This window comes from Pelmatolapia mariae, linkage group LG3_W, assembly GCF_036321145.2.
Source record: "Pelmatolapia mariae isolate MD_Pm_ZW linkage group LG3_W, Pm_UMD_F_2, whole genome shotgun sequence".
Taxonomy (NCBI): Eukaryota; Metazoa; Chordata; class Actinopteri; order Cichliformes; family Cichlidae; genus Pelmatolapia; species Pelmatolapia mariae.
The window spans coordinates 74644829-74665396 of NC_086229.1; the positions used below are offsets into that span (position 1 = coordinate 74644829).

Consider the following 20568-nt stretch of genomic DNA (forward strand, 5'->3'; position numbering starts at 1 on the left):
ATTAGTGAAACCAGTGTCATTAGTCCCCGTCCTCGTGAATGTTCTTCTGTGCCCAGATATCAACATGAGGCTGAACTCACCACAAACACACAGTATCAGTGTTTATGTTTTTAGCTTTTAGCTTTAGCATGAATGAAGTGAACCAGTGTGTGGGCAGATTCATAGAAAAAATGCACTTTGTTAAATATCTGTCTCTGGAAACAGTTTTAACATTCACACATATCCAGATGAGCTTTTTATCTTTCAGCAGTAATCTGTACATCTTAAAAAAAAATCTTAAATCTTAAACTCTAAAAAGCTTGGAAATGAATTTACTGCTTTTGCTTATAAAGAAAATATCTAAGATTTCCAGGCTGGTTTGCTTCTTTACTATTTTTCAACACAGATGTTTTCATAGGTTTGTTCTGCACTGGAGCTAAAAAAAAATAAATAAATTTAAAAAATTAATGTTTTAATGTTTTGTTTGGTTGTTTCAAACAATTATATGTTGTTCCTCGCTGGTCAAGCTGCCCCTTTTTTGACTCCCACACTGATGCTTTTCTCTGGAGTTTGCACCATTTGTGAGACTAACAGTCTCACTTCCAGGTGCCTATTGTTGTAATTTGGTGATGTACAGATAAACCTGAACTGAAACTTCTGCTGTACAGCTTACTAACTTACTACTTACTCTCACGGCAGTGTGCAGTCACACAGAAGAACAACTTATGGAGAAAAGGCAGTTTGGAAATTTAAATGACATTACAACTGTTGTACATTACTCTAAAATCAGTGCTGTGAGAGTGACTTTAAGATCACAACCTGATTAAAAACATAAGTATTATTGTCCCCGAAAATAGCTCTAATATATTAAGAGAATACAGCAAATGAGAACACAGTATGGCCAAAAAATGTTCTTTAATATGAGATCTTCTTGTTTTATTGGAGCAGTAAAGTAGTAGGAGTTTTTCATGTTTTACATACAGCCTCAAGCCTTTTTTATTTAAACAATGGTGAGTTAGAACCCTCTCTTTACAACACTTGTTTCATTTTTCCATCAAACATGTCTTTCAGTCGTCTGTGTTTATCAGTGCTATGTGTGACTCATTTTTATTCAATAACCACAAAGTTCAAAAATGCAAGATTAAACATTTTATTATAGATAAAAAGATAATTAATTACACATTCATACAATGAACAAGGTTTCTATAAAAATTACACACAGTGTAAGAAAAACATTATAACATACAAATAAATGTTTCATGAAAATATGGCATGCTTTTGTCCTGATTCGAGATATTGAGAACCAAAACAAAATACCAGAGGCCCAGAAGGATGCAATCAGATGAAGAGTTTATTGACAACACACGCGTGGGAAGAAGCTCACAGCATCACATCTGCGAGGTTCTTCACCAAAAATACACAGAGAATGGTTTTTATAGCTTTCTGACTCTATTTCCTGAAATTCTGAGTCACTTAAACACCCTGACAGCCTCAGGTGTTCTCTGTCGGACTTCCTCGTCCGAAATTACACATTTTCTTCACAAATAAGTGTCTCCCAAAATGATCCTCTTGATCATAACCGATTTTTAAACCAAGGTCCCAAGTCTGTGGCAGATGGTCAGTCTAGAGTCCCGCACGCCGGCGGACCCTAATGGACGTCTCCAATAGGGAGGGGGTCTCCACCCCTGAACTTGACACTTAGTACACCATAAAATTACCAGTAACCTATTATCCTGTGTTTTCCTAAACACACATTGGTCTCTTTTCTCTTTTCCCAAGAAATACCATATGACCGTTTAACTCAGTACTGCCTTTTTCTCAAAGTTTCATTATCCTTACTCCAAAGTTTCTCATTACTTCAAAGTTTCTCATCACTTCAAAGTTTCTCTTTACTTCAAAGTTTCTCATTGCTTCAAAGCTTCTTTTTGCTTCAAAACTTCTCATTACTTCAAAGCTTTACTTCAAAGTTTCTCATTGCTTACTGATAAACTCCAAACAAAACTTAACCAGTAAATCAATGACTACAATTTTAGAATGATAAGCCAATACAGCACAATTTCAGTTTAAGAGGTTTGTGCTTACCTTTTTTAAACGGGTGTCCTTTGTAGTCAGAGAATCACCGGAAATGTCTGTCTGTCTGACCACCTCTGGCCTCGAATTTTCTCCATAAAAACCTTCAGAACTGAATCAATGGCCTCAATATCCCGGGTATCGGCACCAAAACTGTCCTGATTCGAGATATTGAGAACCAAAACAAAATACCAGAGGCCCAGAAGGATGCAATCAGATGAAGAGTTTATTGACACACACGCGTGGGAAGAAGCACACAGCATCACATCTGCGAGGTTCTTCACCAAAAATACACAGAGAATGGTTTTTATAGCATCGGAGTATAACGCCTCCTCTTGCGTTCTATAACATATTTTTGTATTTCTAAGAACATCATTTGCATCTTGTACAGACAATGATCAATATTTTTAGAGCTAATTGCAGACACAGAAGTTCCTCTTTCTGGCATCTTCTTTCCAAATATGGCGATGATTTCAGACCCCTCAAGTCCCCATGGACTTGTCTTCTTTTTAGCACATCTTTGGTCACTTGTTACCAAGCAAACTCACTTGCAACAGGTTACAACAAGAAGCTGAATGCATTCGGGCCTCTGCTCAGGCCTGTTCCTAGATTATATGTATTATATGTGTTTTGTAAGCATGTATGCTTTTTTAACCTTAATGTAATGTGTGTATACAATGATTACGGCTGCTCCTGTAATACAAATATTAATGTGAGACCAACAGGTTTTAATGAACATCTCAATTCAGTATCAATCCTGTAAATTATATTGCTAACGATGCAGGATATATTATAGCCGTAAAATAATTTCTCCAATTCCACATTCCCTCTCTTGACGTCTCCCACAGAGACGTCACCACACTGCTTGTGTCATTTCTCTGACCCTCTCTTGCAGTCCTCTGGCTAGGGAATGAGACAACTACCTCACGTGTTCGAGTTGGTCGATCAGAATATGCAATACTATATTACTATATTTTATTAGTATATTACAGTATGCTACTGTACTACTAATATACAATAGTTTATTATATCATTTTATTTATATTTTATTTTGTATCCATCAAGGGGTGGGGGTGATCTGCAGTTTCACCCTTTCCCAATCTGTAGACATTTTCCTTTTCACACACTTTCCTTGGGTTAACAATCAACACCACCTTAATATACCTTATGCATCTCTCTATTTAATTTAATATGTCTTCGTTTCAATTATCATAAGACACACTTTCTTGTTTCTTTTTTTTTGTAATGTGGTGGACACCCTTAACCTCCATGATTAAGCTTCCATTTTCAATCCAATTATATCCTGTACCTTCTCGCTCGAACTCGTCCGGGCTTGACCTCTGACTGGTCCCTTACCCTCTCTTCACAGTGTCCTGTGTGGCCTTAAAATCTCCAACGACACAGTCCCACTCAGATCTTCTGCTCCTCTGTTTCTTCTCCGTTGATCTTTCAGTCTTTTCTTTCAGGTCAAGCCTTAGCCTGGCAAAATATCACATTCAGTGCCTTCAAACAGTCATGTCACACTGTTCTTACCAGCTTGTAGTTCATGATGTTGCATCACGTGCTTTCTTTCATGCTGCTGGACTCATCAATCGTCGTGAGTGTGAATGCTTCACTTGCACTGTCTTTTGCCTGCTATTTAATCTTCAAGTCCACGATGTTCTGTCTGTCTTCTGTCTTCATCAGGAGATTAACTGTCCTTTAAGCTTCTTCTTAGGATGGGGACACAATAAGAGGTCAAGTTGTAAAATTTTAGCCAAAAGCCCTGGCCTGTTTTCATCCCAATTCTGTTAATCTATTTTTTTTTTTTTTTTTTTTTTTTGGCCGCTGTTCTCATGTTTTCAGGTTGAGGAGAGTCCACCTGTATTGACACACTAAAACATGTAATTAATATCATTTTTCATTACTTTTTCTTAAGACAGTCAGTCTCTAATTCCTCTGTTTGCATGTTGCAACGTCTCTCACCAGTTCACAAGCTATAATCAGACTTCCTGTTTGATGCACACACCATGCAGTTTGCCTACGCACACACTTCTTATCTCCCTGAGTTGTCATCTGCTTTTATAACTTAAACAAACTCTTATTTTGTATTTACAGTCTATAAACCCTCTGTAACTCTGCTAAGTGTTAATCTAAAAACAATGTACCCTCAGTACACACACACACTTAAATATACTAAGCTGTTTTGCATTTGCAAGCATTCCCATCAAAATCTTCAGCGTGCTTAGCCGAGTTCTTTCAGACCTCAGGACAATTAAGTTTTTGTTGTTTGTTTTTTCCACACATATCACCATTTTTCAGCTCAGTTTTTGTAGCACCATCCACACAATACTTTCCTCAGCATTTTGCATCCTTCCCTAAACTTCGTTGTCCCACACACACTTCTCTCTCAGACTTCCTCTGTCCACGCACTCTAAGTCATTATTACTTATTTATTATTTGGTACCAATCACACACAATCATTCAAATCCAGTACTCACACTTACAATCACTCCAAACACGCTTTCCTAAGAGTATTTGATCAAACATGCTTTTTCAAAATCAGAAAGAGCAAGTCAAAGAAAAACCATTGAAACCACTAATAATTCTCACAGCACACACAAAAAATGGAAAAAATAAAACACACCAGGTATTGCTGACAGCGGAGACTCCCGCGCAAAAATCAGATTCTCCACCCTCAGCAACATGAGCTCATTCATTTGTTTCATTTTGTTTTGTTTTTAGGAAAAGAGTTCTTTATGCTCTTGGACTGGATTGAGTCGCTACAATCCTTTTAGACAGAGACTCACAACCAATCAGGTCCCCACCGGTAGACTCCTCCTCAGCCAATTATAATCTGGAAAAGTCACCTTATATTTGTTTGTCCGGAAATTTTCACAGCACTGTTAATTCACTCTCCTTCAGGCCTGCTTAGAACAAAAATGAGAAAAAGAGAGCTGATTATTAGCTCATCAAAACACAAAACAAAATCACCTGACAGGATTTCTAAGTGCACTGTTACCATTTTAAAGTGCCCAATTCTAGACATGTCCATGTTTAATAAAACTCCCTCTATTAAAATAAAAACAAAAAAACAAAAGAGGAAGTAGACGACACCCAGTAACTGTGTCTGTCCTTTTAAAAGAGAATAGAAATGAACACATATGGGACAATTCTCCCCATCTTAGACAAAATCTGACCATAAATGTCCTTTTCTAAGTCATGTTCTTCTCTTCACACAACTCTTGGCCTCCAGGGCATAAACTTTGGACTTATAACCATGATATAAGTCCTCACAGCGCACCAAGCACAGAGAAAACTCAACCTCAGTGCTTCAAAATTCTCAACAAGATTCAAAAACTGTTTCTGTCATTTATCTGCGCAAGAACTTCATCAAATGGACCTCGGTGGGTCCAGTAATCTTCAGCACATGTATATCACTGCCGCCAGTGCTGATTTAAAAACAGTTTCTTGTCTCAGTGCACCCAGTATTAACTTATCAGATGGACTGCAACACTTGTATCACAGCACATCTAGTAATATTTTCAGAATTACTTCAACATGGTAAACATTGATTTTCCTTTAAAATCAATTTACCATTAAAACTCAAGATCACAGCTGACTCGATTCTCTGAAATCCTGAGTCAGTTAAACACCTTGCTCAACTCAAGGTGTCTTTTCTCAGACTCCCTCGTCTGAGCTCACTCTTTTTACCCCGGCATTTCCACCAGAATGTTACGAGATCTTCCACTCTTACTTTGTGAAAGAAGGTAACTTCGTAAGGTCTCTTCACTGTCTCACAGTAGCAAACAACCTGCGCATTCAGAAGATCCCCTTCCCACTGTAATTCACTTTTCATAGACCCAAAAGTAAGCATATTATTTCCCTAGTCAAAAGTGAAACTGTGCCTCGCACAGTAATTCTTAATCCAGCCTTAAAGTGAAACCAAAACTCTTCTTGTGTTGAAACTAAAAAGAGGAAGTAAACAGCGCCCAATTTTAGCTGCGCATGTTGTCACTCAACAACACACACAGAGACACAGGCCCAGGGCAATTCTTCCTGGATCATTTATCAACATCCAAACCAACACAGTCCGCATTGATTATTCTTAATATTAACAAAGCTGCACACTCAGAATTGTACAGCTGATTCTTCCCATCCGACTGCGCCGGATCTGTTACTTCAGCACAATAAACACTGATTTTCCTTCAAAATCAGTTTACCAAGAGCCACAAAACCCTTTCTGACTCTATTTCCTGAAATTCTGAGTCACTTAAACACCCTGACAGCCTCAGGTGTTCTCTGTCGGACTTCCTCGTCCGAAATTACACATTTTCTTCACAAATAAGTGTCTCCCAAAATGATCCTCTTGATCATAACCGATTTTTAAACCAAGGTCCCAAGTCTGTGGCAGATGGTCAGTCTAGAGTCCCGCACGCCGGCGGACCCTAATGGACGTCTCCAATAGGGAGGGGGTCTCCACCCCTGAACTTGACACTTAGTACACCATAAAATTACCAGTAACCTATTATCCTGTGTTTTCCTAAACACACATTGGTCTCTTTTCTCTTTTCCCAAGAAATACCATATGACCGTTTAACTCAGTACTGCCTTTTTCTCAAAGTTTCATTATCCTTACTCCAAAGTTTCTCATTACTTCAAAGTTTCTCATCACTTCAAAGTTTCTCTTTACTTCAAAGTTTCTCATTGCTTCAAAGCTTCTTTTTGCTTCAAAACTTCTCATTACTTCAAAGCTTTACTTCAAAGTTTCTCATTGCTTACTGATAAACTCCAAACAAAACTTAACCAGTAAATCAATGACTACAATTTTAGAATGATAAGCCAATACAGCACAATTTCAGTTTAAGAGGTTTGTGCTTACCTTTTTTAAACGGGTGTCCTTTGTAGTCAGAGAATCACCGGAAATGTCTGTCTGTCTGACCACCTCTGGCCTCGAATTTTCTCCATAAAAACCTTCAGAACTGAATCAATGGCCTCAATATCCCGGGTATCGGCACCAAAACTGTCCTGATTCGAGATATTGAGAACCAAAACAAAATACCAGAGGCCCAGAAGGATGCAATCAGATGAAGAGTTTATTGACACACACGCGTGGGAAGAAGCACACAGCATCACATCTGCGAGGTTCTTCACCAAAAATACACAGAGAATGGTTTTTATAGCATCGGAGTATAACGCCTCCTCTTGCGTTCTATAACATATTTTTGTATTTCTAAGAACATCATTTGCATCTTGTACAGACAATGATCAATATTTTTAGAGCTAATTGCAGACACAGAAGTTCCTCTTTCTGGCATCTTCTTTCCAAATATGGCGATGATTTCAGACCCCTCAAGTCCCCATGGACTTGTCTTCTTTTTAGCACATCTTTGGTCACTTGTTACCAAGCAAACTCACTTGCAACAGGTTACAACAAGAAGCTGAATGCATTCGGGCCTCTGCTCAGGCCTGTTTCTAGATTATATGTATTATATGTGTTTTGTAAGCATGTATGCTGTTTTAACCTTAATGTAATGTGTGTATACAATGATTACGGCTGCTCCTGTAATACAAATATTAATGTGAGACCAACAGGTTTTAATGAACATCTCAATTCAGTATCAATCCTGTAAATTATATTGCTAACGATGCAGGATATATTATAGCCGTAAAATAATTTCTCCAATTCCACACTTTCAAAGCATATGATTAAAGATTTTTTTAAAGATAATGTTCTTTGATGATCACATTACATGTGCCACAAAAGTATAATATACTTAGAAAAGTGTTCACAAAAGAGCTGTTTTAAGTGGAAGGAAAAAGCATGGATGTGATGAGGGGACCAGAAACACTGGATCACAGGGCAGCTGGTATGGATTTGCGTATTTTTCTAGTGTCTGCAGAGCTGTCTTGGTGGTTTCAAAAACTGCACTCTTCACTCATCAGAAGGCCCTAATTTCGGCTCCTTGGTCAGCTCAAAACCGTCCCCCAAAACCGTCTCAGTGGAGAAGCGAGAGCCTGTGTCTCTTAAATGACTTTATAGAGTCTGGGAGGTGTTCGAGATCGTGGCCCGGGGTCATCCTGTGAGTCAGAGAAATTGTCATTTTATATACTCTGGCTGCTGTGTGAAGACACAGTTTTACTTTTCTCTGGGATCCTTCTGAGTGTGTGATCGTCTCACACTCAGGTTGCGTATTTGTAAATCTAACTTTGATTCTGATTTTCCTTTTTTGAATTAAACAAATGTAAATAAAATGTAATAAAGCTTTCCATCTGGGGGTGCAGCCTCCAGTTCTCCCCATCCTCAATGTTACAAAAGCACAGGTTTAACTAAGAACAATCTTTTTTACTAATAAGATGGAAGAAATCTCCTTCAGCATTCACAAAGTGGACTATTTCTCTCACCTGATTGTGTTTTAGGGAAAAAGCTGCTAATAGATAGTTAGTTAGTGGGTTTTGTATTTGTTGTTGGTTTATTTCACGAACACAATGACATATTTTAAGAGTCCACTGAGCAAAGTAGCATACATGATGGATACTACACTATAAAACAGTGAGAACTAAAACTCAATCATCATCAACTTATCAGTCGGCTGAGGTCCTTCAACATCTGTCGGACAATTCTCAGGATTTTCTGTGAGTCTGTTGTGGTCAGTGCAGTCCTCCATGCTGTTGCATGCTGGGGGGAGGGTCAGGTTGAGGGTCACAGATGCCAACAGACTGAATGAACTCATCTGCGAGGCCAGCAATGTTGTGGGGATGGAGCTGGACTCAGTTAGGGTGGTGTCTGAGAGGCAGATGTTGTCCAAGATAAGGACAATGGTGGATAGTACTTTACCGGAAGTACTCCAAGAGGTGAGAAGCGTGACTAATTGAATCCAGACGCTTGAAGAATTGCATCCAGTGTGAAAAAAGATTTATGTTTGTCCAGAGAGGGAGGGGGTCGCAGCTGGGGGGTATGGTTGAGGAAAGTTCAGCAGATTTTCTGATGAGTCAGTGGAGATCAGAGTGCATTCTGCTGTAAAGAGAGACAGAATGATCGCAGCAGTTTGTGAGCAGAGGTCTTGAGAACCATTTTCACCTACAAATGTAAACATTTTTTGGCAAAGACTGAGGGCTATTTTGTTCGTTTTACAATAGTGGATTAAGATTTATTTTACTGTACATGAATGAGAAATAGGAATTCCTCCTTTCTATACTTACACTCAGTGAGCTCCTCCCTAACGAATGTCAAGTTATCATCTCCATCTCCATCCTGTTTATGTGTGTGTGTGTGTGTGTGTGTGTGTGTGTGTGTGTGTGTGTGTGTGTGTGTGTGTGTGTGTGTGTGTGTTGATTTATCCCACTTTTCGAGTTTCATCTGTAAATCGGTGTACTCCGGTGCACAAAATAGAAAGAAATTTATTCTGAAAAAATGCAGATGGAGAGTTGTTTGTTGACAGTATAGATCGTCTGTTTTTAAGCCTCTTTCCACTACAGAGTCCCCGGCGATGGTCTAGCTGCCAGTCATTTAACAGACCAATATTTGTTTTTTAATTTAAATGGCGCTATCTCACTTTGTTCAACACAGCCCAGCAGTGGCGGTCCTAACATGTAACATAAAAATGTTGTGGGAACCATACTGAATTTCACCAGAGAAACACAAACAGCCATCATAATTCGTCATACAATGACAACAGGACAAATCAACAACTGAAAACTGATTATTATTAAAATCTGTAACATAATGTATTGTTTGGAGTTTAGTCTGTTACTGTTAATATTTTTACCATTTCTTCTTGGAGCAACTGTAACCCACATTATTTCCTTAGGGATTAATAAAGTATTCTGATTCTGATTGTTTCAGGATGACCTGCCATTATCCAATGACACATCTGCTCACCTGTATCTTTTGCTCGTTTCTCCTCCTCTTCTTTTCTATTTTTTCTAAACTGAGGACCTGATGGCTTTGAACTTTTTCTTGTCCATCTTCTATGGAAGAAATATAGTGTCATCAGAATCCAACTATTTTTAGACATTGAAAGAAATATAGTGTCATCAGAATCCAACTATTTTTAGACATTGAATTTATAACACTGAATTTTTATCCTCCAAATTTCCCTGCAAAAAATATTCACCTGCAAAAATTCGCCTGCAAAAAATTCACCTGCAAAAATTCACCTGCAAAAAATTCACCTGCAAAAAATTCAACTGCAAAAATTCACCTGCAAAAAATCACCTGCAAAAATTCACCTGCAAAAAATTCAACTGCAAAAATTCACCTGCAAAAAATTCACCTGCAAAAATTCACCTGCAAAAAATTCACCTGCAAAAATTCACCTGCAAAAATTCAACTGCAAAAATTCACCTGCAAAAGTGATGACCTTAAATGACCCAAGCCAGAGCAATCAGCACTAGATCGAGTCGAGCGGCTCTCAGCCAATTAAATTACGCTGTTTGATCACATGACATGTTAGCCGGCAGTGTCTTCTGAAAAGAGAGCTGTTTAGAGGTGAGTGATTAAGTTTTTCTCCTAAATAGAGATCATTACAGAACGCCTAGTCCTACTTAAAATACCATTCATTTTTCTTTTATTTTATCATCTACTTGAACTGAGGAAAACGTTTGACTAACTCAAAGAAAATTTCCGCGCCTCCCCTGCCTGTCTGCAGAGGCAGTTTTGAATTCAGGAGCGGCATGATGGCAGCGGCAAACCCTGGCGGTTCTCCGGTAAGTATATTATGTTTTATCTTCAAGTTTGTCTTTTGAAACGTTAATTTTATTTAAATCCGTTGGTCACGTATAAGGTACACAGACGGGGTCTTTGCTCAACTCGTCTGATGTGTGTCTCACTAAGCGCTACATGCTAGCATCCTGCTAACCGAGCTAACCTTTACATGCTGTGCTCTACAAAATAGGATACTCGGTACAAAACCATAATCCGCAGATATTGATAGATAGACGAACACTGCAAATATAATGTGGGAAACGAGAACGGCATTGGGTTAAGGGGTAAAATACACTATGAATAAAGCCATAGAGTGAATGGCTGCCATGGTTGCAGAACGGCCTGATTTAATGACAAGAAAGGGGAAGAGTGAGGAGAAGTGAACCAACCAAAGCCACAAAACACGGTCAGGCAAGGCGGGAATAGAGATTGACAGACCACGTGACTTTCGCGCATTGCATGCCGGTAACCCGAGGCAAAACAATCCAAGTACCGCATCAAATGCAAGCATTTGCAGCACCGCAAAACGTTCATTCTCCGGTTCCAATACCTTCTTGGTTTTTCTTTGCCACACAAAAAAGGAATGTACAAAACGAAGGAGAACAACGGCGGTCCGTACAAAGACAGACTCGACGAAAAGGCAAAGAAAAGATACGAGGAAAAAAATCAAAGGAGTGAAAGGGTCAGACCCTTACGAGCACACAGAGTAGACAAAAGACGTTAGTGTGCTGCCCACTTTCACCACGATCATATTTATAATTATATGGTTCTTGGAGTGAGTGCATACACTCATGAAGTTTAACTTCAGGTCACTGCAACAAGCCCAGGTACAGTTTACTGACAGATGGGTGCAGGACCTTGAAATGCACCGTGTAGAACGAAAGACCATCATACGTATCATAAGTTTACCTCACAAATCGTCATCATAAATACACATTCGTTAACCGTTTATTAATATAACCTTTGAGCTCAACAGTAATTAATTAGTAGTGGAAATGACTTCAGGTACGCATCACAGAAATGTAGCAGTGACAATAATATTGTACGCTGTAATCGCACTGGACAATTAGTGATACAAAACAACTGTTTTACCCTGTGAATAAAAGTATATGTTTTTGTCAATGTACCGTGGTAATAAACGCAATATTGTGTCAGGACAATTCACTATTTATGCACAATAAACAAAGGAGCATAGCGCGACAATTTCTGTTTAGCACCAGACCTGCTTGTAACCTACGTCACTAATTAAATATGAAAAATGACGTATTAACTCCTACAAAACACTGACCTTTGTGGGAATGCTTGGAGCAGACTAACCTGTGAGCTGGAGTGTTCTGGACGTTATATTTGGTCTTTGAATGGCTGCAATCCAGGCCATCCGTCGCCTCTTTTTACTTCGGAAACATGGCTTGAACAATTTCTCCTTAACGATGTAATCCGATAACAACCGATCTCTTTACCCGTCGGCTTCCCGAGGCTGTCATGCGACCGGCTATTGCAATTAATAATGCAACAGCTTCTTGCCATTTTTTGTTTCTTTTTATCGCTGTGTAACTTATTTCAATTGAAAGCCTGCGTGCGCTAGTACCTCTTGCCTTGGGTTCCCACAATCCTTTGCGGTTTTACCCCTCAATGACGTCACATTTTCAATCTCTATAGGGCAGTGATATGTCCGTCAGTATGAAGTTGGTGTGTGCTTTGGTGAACAAAAACACGAGACCGGTAGCAGGAAGATGGGAGACTCGTGTTTCACTGGAATAGTGGTGAATTAAAACATCATTTGTTGGGGAAATTTAGGTGTAAATGCATCCATACAGGCGAGACAGAGGCAGACCAGGCAGTGAAGAAAACAATGCAAACATTAGAAATATTAAAACGGAAATATAGGATTAATATAACATACAATTAGGGAAAATTAAAGGAACACAATGTAAATTATACTGTAAAGTCATTAAAACAGCATAACCTGATTAAAAGAAACATGTAATTGGGTAGGATGGTGATGATGATGATGATGATGATGATGATGATAATAATAATAATAATAATATTAAAAAAACATGTACAAGATGGGCATGTATACTTGTACCCAGAATTTAACAACTATAAAGTTGTGGCATGCCAGTACCTTACCCCATCCATTATATCCACACTTTCAGAAAAGGATATGGTCAATATCTTTACAAATACTATCTAAACTTAAACAGATGGCATAAGTTAAACGGGATATTCCCTCTGCGTTCTCGTAGAGTGAATACATCAAATTAAACAAATAAGTAGTCTATGGCATTTAAAAGTGGTTACCTACAATTCTGAAATGATAATACTAATTCTTATTGATGATGATATTGTATTTGAAATCCTGGTGTAACACTGAACCCGACATCATAAAATGATTACCCTTGTAATGTCAGGGAGCTACAACCAAGGAGGGAAAATATTACTATCTCACCCCTTGTATCCAATTACATAACAGCACTGCTTAGTAAAGGTGTTGAATTAGCTGGGTCGCTCAGTTTGGGGAAAATTGTGGGGAGCCTGCAAGGGCCTCAACTTCTCCATTCCCACAATGTGCAACAAATGGGCACAGCTGATCTTCAAGATTGGAACATCGGCCAATTACTTCCAACTTTAACGTGTTTTTGCAAAAGTATTCTTAAAATTGTCTCTTTACACAGATCATAATGATACAAGATGGCACTTGTGTAATTTCCTATAAATTCAATAAATCTAAATAATTGTTATCAACCCGGTAAATCCTGAAAAATGTTTTAACAGCTGTGTTAAATTAAATTTCATACTGACACATGCTGGAAAGTGCATTCATGAGACAATTCATGTTTTATGCCTTCTAGAGCAGTAGCAATCAAAGACTTTAAGGATTCTTTTACATTTTTTAAAAACACTCTGATTAAGGCATAAGTTGTTCTTCATCATCAGATCTAAGTTTGTTTAAAGCTTCGAATGTTTTGGGGTACTCTTCTTTGTTTTCAGGGTTCGTGGCAACCACGGATGGGAAAATGTGGAGGTTGCACGGCTGATGTTTACTGTTCGTGGCACAGGAAGAGGCAGTTTCATTTCAGGAATGAGTGTGCACAATCAAAGGTTTGTTCTCATAAAATACTGTCAACCTCAAATGTTTCTGACATAAGATGGAAGGTGTTGCAGCTTTATTTCCATTATTTAAAAATACATAAACATTTAAAGGGTATAGTTTTATGAAAAAAGTTTTATAGTAATATGTCTTTAGAGAACAGTGCCCTATCCAGCAGGATATATTGTCTGATATGTGTCAGGTGTTTTTTGTTTTGTTTTGTTTTTTGTTGTTGTTGTTTCTTTCAATTTCCATTATTTACCCCTCAAGGAAGAAAATATTGGACAGGTCCTACAAACCCCAAAGAGCCTTCAGGACTCTGCCCTATTTTTAGTTATTCACACACCTTTTCCAGTCTGTTACTTCCTTCCAAGAATGTTCATTCTGTGTTAATGGTCTGGTTGTCATCTCATGTATTGCCACTGATCATCACAACCCTTTTGACACCTTTTAAGTGATATGCCTGGGTCCTTCCTACATGCCCTGATAATGTATTATTACTGTTGTCATGCACACATTTCATGTAGGGTTAGAAACAAGCAGGGAATTTCTCATACACACCAAAGAAAGGCCATACCTAATTAAATATTTTTTATATATTATTTCAGAATAGAGCGACTGTGGAGAGACCTCTGGGTGGCCGTTACATGCATTTACTACGATGTTCTTCACAACCCTGAGGAAGAAGGCCTTCTTGACATTTCAAATGCTGCACACCTCTTTTGCTGCCATTACATCTTTCTTCCTCGACTAGAGGATAATTTTAATACATTTTGCAGTGGATGGGACAACCATCCACTGCGAACAGAAAACACCATGAGTCCCCCAACCAGCTGTGGGAGTTGGGTCACAGATATTACCCTGTTCCTGTTCCAGAAAACACACAGGTAAAGGTGCACATTTTTAGTACTCATTGATTCTCTTACAGAGAATGTGATGATTTTATGGATAATTAAAGTCAGCCATAAATCCACAAACACAACAAGCTGAAAGTCAGTGATGCTGCTCGGTTTGCAGTCCTGAATATGACGGCACAAGCAGGATTCACTGCACTGTTAATGTTAGCTATGTTATATTGCTGCCTCTGTTCGGTGGTGTCGAGCCAAACGGACTTTAACGTGTGTTTGAACGAGCTGACGGTTCACTCGTTAAGCTGAAAGAAAGATGCTTTAATCACAGGAGTCACACATGTGTCCACTGTACCATCTGGGAACTCTTCTTGTTTAGCACTCGTAATAACACAAACACTAAATCCTCCTTCTCTTGTGCTGTTTTGTAGCAGTGTATACACCTGAGACTGTCACCTGTCTGTCTGTCCTGCACTCTCTCTCTGTTTCTTTCTCTCTGATTGTGGAATAAAAGTATGAACATGTATTTATAAGTTACACTTGTGTTTGAATCCTGCAGCTTATCACACATTTGATTTCCATGTGTGACGACTGCAAGTGTCCAGAGTGAGGACAGACTGAGGGACCCACTGCTGCACATCATCTGTGAGGCTTTGCACCCCTGATGATCCACCAGGACAAACTCAGCAGTGTGTGAGGAAGAGGAGGAGGAAGAGCCAGCAGCAGCTGACAGATGGAGAGAATAGACAGACTGTTCCCTGGTTGTGAAGGACTGCTAGAAAAGTTTAAAATAACTAATTGTCTGTCCTGAATCAGTCTTATTAGGTAATGTTCAAATAATGTTATCATTCCAGTGTTTTCAGTGTGGGAGAAAGTACTCAGGGCCTTCAAGTTACACACTATGAAAGGCAGCAACAAGTTTAATATTCAGAAACCTAAAGTATGTATCAGCAGCAGAATGGAGCTAAAAATAAATGTTTGTTTCAGTTCTATGAAGCTTTGAGTATTTTGGATTAGTAGTACTGCTGTGTTTGTTGCATCATATTGCTGTAATTGTTTATATGCTTTATATACTCAGAGGTAAGTTGATCTATAGTGTTACATCATATTCTATAAGGATGTTATGTGTTTGTATACTTTCTGCCCAGTTTGACCCATTTAGCAGAAGTCAGCCTGTTTAAGGCTCTGATATCTATTCTGTATGACTTAAAGCAGTTATGACATGGTCTGATTTTCTCACCCAATAAAGGAATATTTCATATATCAGTCTACTCTTCATTCTATCAGCAACAGTTATCACAGCTCGTACATTTTCTTTTTACACATATATGTGAGCATTGAGCCAAATTTAGTAATGCCAACATATCAAACGAACAACATTTGTCTCTTATATATAATACATATACACTGTCAAAAATATTTGTCTTTGAGTGAAGATTTAAGGTGATAGGACTTATAAATAACTGGAACTTGAATCTTTACTGAAGCTCAGTGTTAGACACAGAGTTCACTCACATGAATTTCACTCACATGTGCTGTACCAGTGTACCTGCACATGTGATGTGACAATAGAAGTGATTTGATTTGAGAGTTCAAACTCACTGCTGTAATAACTTATAATGATTAATATAATAACTATAATATTGGCCATATCATATTTACACTGACTTTAGTCTCATGAACAACATTGGCTAATTGTTATTTACTAGCTAATCCTAAATGACTGTTCAGTACAGAAATGAAGGCCAACAATCATGTTTTACAGTCCTGTGGTCTCAGCCTCAGATACTTATTAAATCACACAAAGCTCGTGTAGAAACAAACACACGAACAAAATATGTTCTCCTTCATTTCCGTCAAACAAAGCTGTATGAAACGTTTCCAGCGGTTGGTGTTATGGTTGCTAGGCAACCTGGGCAGCGCGACGGAGGCTAGACCGTCCCATTTCACGAGCCTCGCACTTCCGGCCTTAGCGGTCTTTGAGTACGCGGCCCTTGAGGATCGTTGAGGCTGCGTACTTTAAGGCTGCAGACCCTGAATTGGGATACAGCCCCTGAATTGGGATACAGCCTTAATCCCTCACCTCTAAACAGCTATCTTCTAGGAGACACACTGCTGGCTAACGATGTCATGTGATCAAACAGCGTAATTTAATTGGCTGAGAGCCGCTCGACTCGATCTAGTGCTGATTGCTCTGGCTTGGGTCATTTAAGGTCATCACTTTTGCAGGTGAATTTTTGCAGTTGAATTTTTGCAGGTGAATTTTTGCAGGTGAATTTTTTGCAGGTGAATTTTTGCAGGTGAATTTTTTGCAGGTGAATTTTTGCAGTTGAATTTTTTGCAGGTGAATTTTTGCAGGTGAATTTTTGCAGGTGAATTTTTTGCAGGCGAATTTTTGCAGGTGAATATTTTTTGCAGGGAAATTTGGAGGATAAAAATTCAGTGTTATAAATTCAATGTCTAAAAATAGTTGGATTCTGATGACACTATATTTCTTCCATACTGAAAGGCACAGCCAATCACATTGGCCATATTTGTCACATGAGGTAGAGAACGTAATTTAACTCTTTCTGCACCGCTGGGTGAATGAGACGTTGACAGATCGGGTTTTTTTTTTTCTTTCTATCGGGTTTGTTTTTCTTTACTCGAAGAGATCAAATTATTGGTGGGGACAATTCAGTAATCGCTGGATATTGGTGGGGACGTGTCCCTTCCGTCCATGCCAAATCGACGCCCTTGATATAATATAATATGCCTTGCAGCTGGAGCTTCTGCTCTCATTTGATTCTAACTACACTACCCATGATGCCCTGCCCGTCCCGTTGCCAGGATACGTAACATTCCACAAAGGCCATTTTGACGCCGAAAAACGAGTCTGGCTTGAACTCAGAAGACAAGTAAGACATTTAAAACATTTATCGGATTTGGGTTTAGCTCTGCCGGCAGGTTGTTTTTCCCTGCATGCCGAGTGTGTGCTGTCTCAGGTGGGTTAACCGGCTTAAAACCCCCGGTGTCGGCTTCTTGTTAGCAGTCTGCTGCTAAGTGGCTAATGCTACTGTAAACCGTTGTTTCTGATGGAGGTTTTACTGTGTCCGCCCGCAGCTGACCCGCCGGGCTCCGATGGAGCGGGCTGACCGTGACAGAGGAGGCCGCCTGCTGAAGAACCAGCCGTACGACGAGAGCCTGGATGTAGCGGACGCCGAGGAGGTACCGAGCGTGTACAGCCCGACTCCCCGCAGCCAGCCCCAGGTAATCTCCTCCTGTCCTTGCGGAGAGCTCCGGTTTAACCGGTGATCGTGACGCCTGCTCGTGTTTCTTCATTATTTAAAGCTCAAAGTGTTTCCAGTCACAAACTCGTCTCATATATGAAGCTGTGTAGAAATGACAGAAGAGTGAATCTGGTGATGTTAAGTTGTGAGCATCATGTTTTAGAGCCCTAGTTTTTATTAAAACAGTAAATAAAGTTTCCTTCCATCGGAGTTGAACTGTAAGCTGAGTCACTCCTGCCATGCTCCAGGTTGGTCTCAGGTCACATGACCCGGTTTTGTTCCTTCGTCTTTCAGGTGGAGTTCAGGAGGAGTAGCAGGAGGGTTCACAGCCTGATGTCGGCCCACAGCAGCAGCGACGAGTTTGACGAGGACCACGGGAGGGGGAAGGAGCCGGCAGGGGGGCGGCCAGAGGAGGAAGAAGAGGATGATGATGATGAAGATGATGACGACGACGACGAGGACTCTGAAGATGACGAATCGGAGGAGGACAGCAAGCTCCACAAGGCGCCGGAGGGCCTGTATGATCCCGCCGACTACGCCAACCTGCCCGTCAGCACCGACATCAAAGAGCTGTTCCAGTACATCACACGGTGAGCAGAGACACACATGTGCCAACTCACGTTTTTTAACACCATCTGGTGCTTGTTTCTGCTAAAAAAAAAACCTTATCAAAGTTTATTGATAAAGCACCGAATCACAACAACAGTCACCTCAAAGCACTTTATATTGTTAAAGACCCTGCAGTAAATCACGTAGTTGTCACGCACACATCTGGAGAGTTTCCGTGTTTTGTGTTTGTTTCAGATATACCCCCGAGTCCGTGGAGCTGGAGCACAACCTGAAGCCGTTTATCCCGGACTTCATCCCCGCGGTGGGAGACATCGACGCCTTCCTCAAGGTTCGAACACAATCACACCTGATAGCACAGAAAGCACGACCTCTGACCTCAGAGTGACCTCATGTTGTAATCCCACAGGTGCCGAGGCCCGATGGCAAACCGGACAACCTGGGGCTGCTGTTTCTGGATGAGCCCAGCGTGAAGCAGTCGGACCCGACGGTGCTGTCGCTGTTTCTGTCGGAGGAGACCAAGCAGCACGGCGCCACCAAGGTACACACACACACACACCTGTACACACACACACAGCATTAAAGTCAGAGTCACTCCTCATTGTTTCCTTTCCTGCAGGTGAAGAAGGTGACGAGCATTGCCAACCCTCAGAGCAACCCGCGGGCGGTGGACAGCTGGGTGGAGAGCATCAGCGCGCTGCACCGCTCCAAGCCGCCAGCGAGCGTCCAGTACAGCCGACCGATGCCTGACATCGACAGCCTGATGCAGGAGTGGCCAACCGAGCTGGAGGAGCTGCTGGACCGCCTGCAGCTGCCGTCCGCCCGCCTGAACTGTGACCTGCCGCAGTATGCGGACATCGTGTGCGGCCTGCTCGACATCCCCGTCTGCGGCAGCCGCGTCCAGTCCCTGCACCTGCTCTTCAGCCTCTACCTGGAGTTCAGAGACTCACAGCACTTCACGCGCAGAGCTTAGTGGCTGGAAGTACGACATCCAGAGGGTCACAAAAGTCTGTTCAGGAACTGAAAACTAACCCCAGATGTGCCAGATGTTCGACTCTTTTGTGGCTCCTTTAAGAGTTTTTATTAGCTGAGAACCTGTTGCTCTGCTTTTGTTTATTTCCTCAGTTTGTTTTCTGTTTGTCCTCTGAAATAAAAGCCATGTTCAGGCTCTTTGTAAAAACACAGCTTTCAAGCTTCATCTAACCTAAGCTTACTTTCACTGCAAACCTGTGCAGTGAAAGTAAGCTTGATAAACACTGTAATAAACCAGCCGCTCAGAACAAGGTCACTGTCTGAACATCTGTAAAGTCCTGAGCCTGCAAAAACAGTCTATGTTACTCAAAGATGCCCGTATATATTATATGTAATTAATAAAGTAAACTCTGTGAGTATAACCCAGTCATAGATTACATATTGTTATAATTACACAACCTGTGTTCTTTATACCTGACTGTTAGGACCTTCAAGCCTGTAGTTATATTCATTATCAGTTAGAGCCCCTTCTCATTGTTCTTCTTCGTCTTTGGTGCAACCCTATAAATACAGTACCCCTTTCTACAATTCTCCTGTGGAAGAGGTGGGTTCTTTCCAGACCGTGTACAACACGCATATAATTCATATTTAGCCACCCTGATGTTTCTGATTGCGATTTTAGTTCAATTATTGTCATCATTATGCCTGCTTTTTGTTAGACGCTATAAATGTGTAGTATGTGTGTTCCACAAATGTGTTTTAGGCGCCATTAATGCGAGCACGAATAGATAATTATGGCTAGCTTGGATGTTGTGATGGGTTGAGCTAACCCTTTCCCCCACTGTTTGTATTTGGTTGTAGGAGCTGGAGCAAGCAAGTTATTTACTTTGAGGTCTTCCTTTCTTTTACCTTTCTTTGTCAGGTATGTCGGATTTTTTGTTTGTGTTTTTTTTCCTTATGTCAAATATGTTCCATGTAAGTTCGTACTTTATGTTTAATGTAAAAATAAATGCAGCGCCTTTTCAACAATTCCCCTGTGGGAGAGGGGCTGGAGCGAGCAAGTTATTTACTTGGAGGTTTTTC

General features: G+C 40.2%; 1 protein-coding gene and 1 long non-coding RNA gene across 4 annotated transcripts; both read left to right on the forward strand.

Moving 5' to 3' along the window:
* The first annotated feature begins 10291 nt into the window (after positions 1-10291).
* LOC134624823 (uncharacterized) lies at positions 10292-15608 on the forward strand. 2 transcript variants are annotated; one of them, XR_010093655.1, is made up of 5 exons: positions 10292-10519; positions 10680-10737; positions 13730-13840; positions 14438-14716; positions 15237-15608. It is a non-coding gene; the product is annotated as an uncharacterized LOC134624823 (long non-coding RNA). The 2 variants fall into 2 exon arrangements; XR_010093654.1 differs by lacking the exon at positions 10292-10519 and having other exon boundaries at positions 10647-10737; positions 15237-15606.
* Positions 15609-17467: 1859 nt separating this feature from the next.
* ift46 (intraflagellar transport 46 homolog (Chlamydomonas)) lies at positions 17468-20550 on the forward strand. Of its 2 annotated transcripts, none has more exons than XM_063469895.1 (6): positions 17468-17574; positions 17780-17926; positions 18241-18536; positions 18751-18844; positions 18923-19054; positions 19133-20550. In XM_063469895.1, exons 2-6 carry the CDS (start codon positions 17798-17800, stop codon positions 19484-19486), a joined length of 1005 nt encoding a protein of 334 aa, XP_063325965.1. In that variant the 5' UTR covers positions 17468-17574; positions 17780-17797; the 3' UTR covers positions 19487-20550. The 2 variants fall into 2 exon arrangements, with proteins under 2 accessions (XP_063325965.1, XP_063325964.1); XM_063469894.2 differs by having other exon boundaries at positions 17509-17661.
* Positions 20551-20568: the final 18 nt, after the last annotated feature.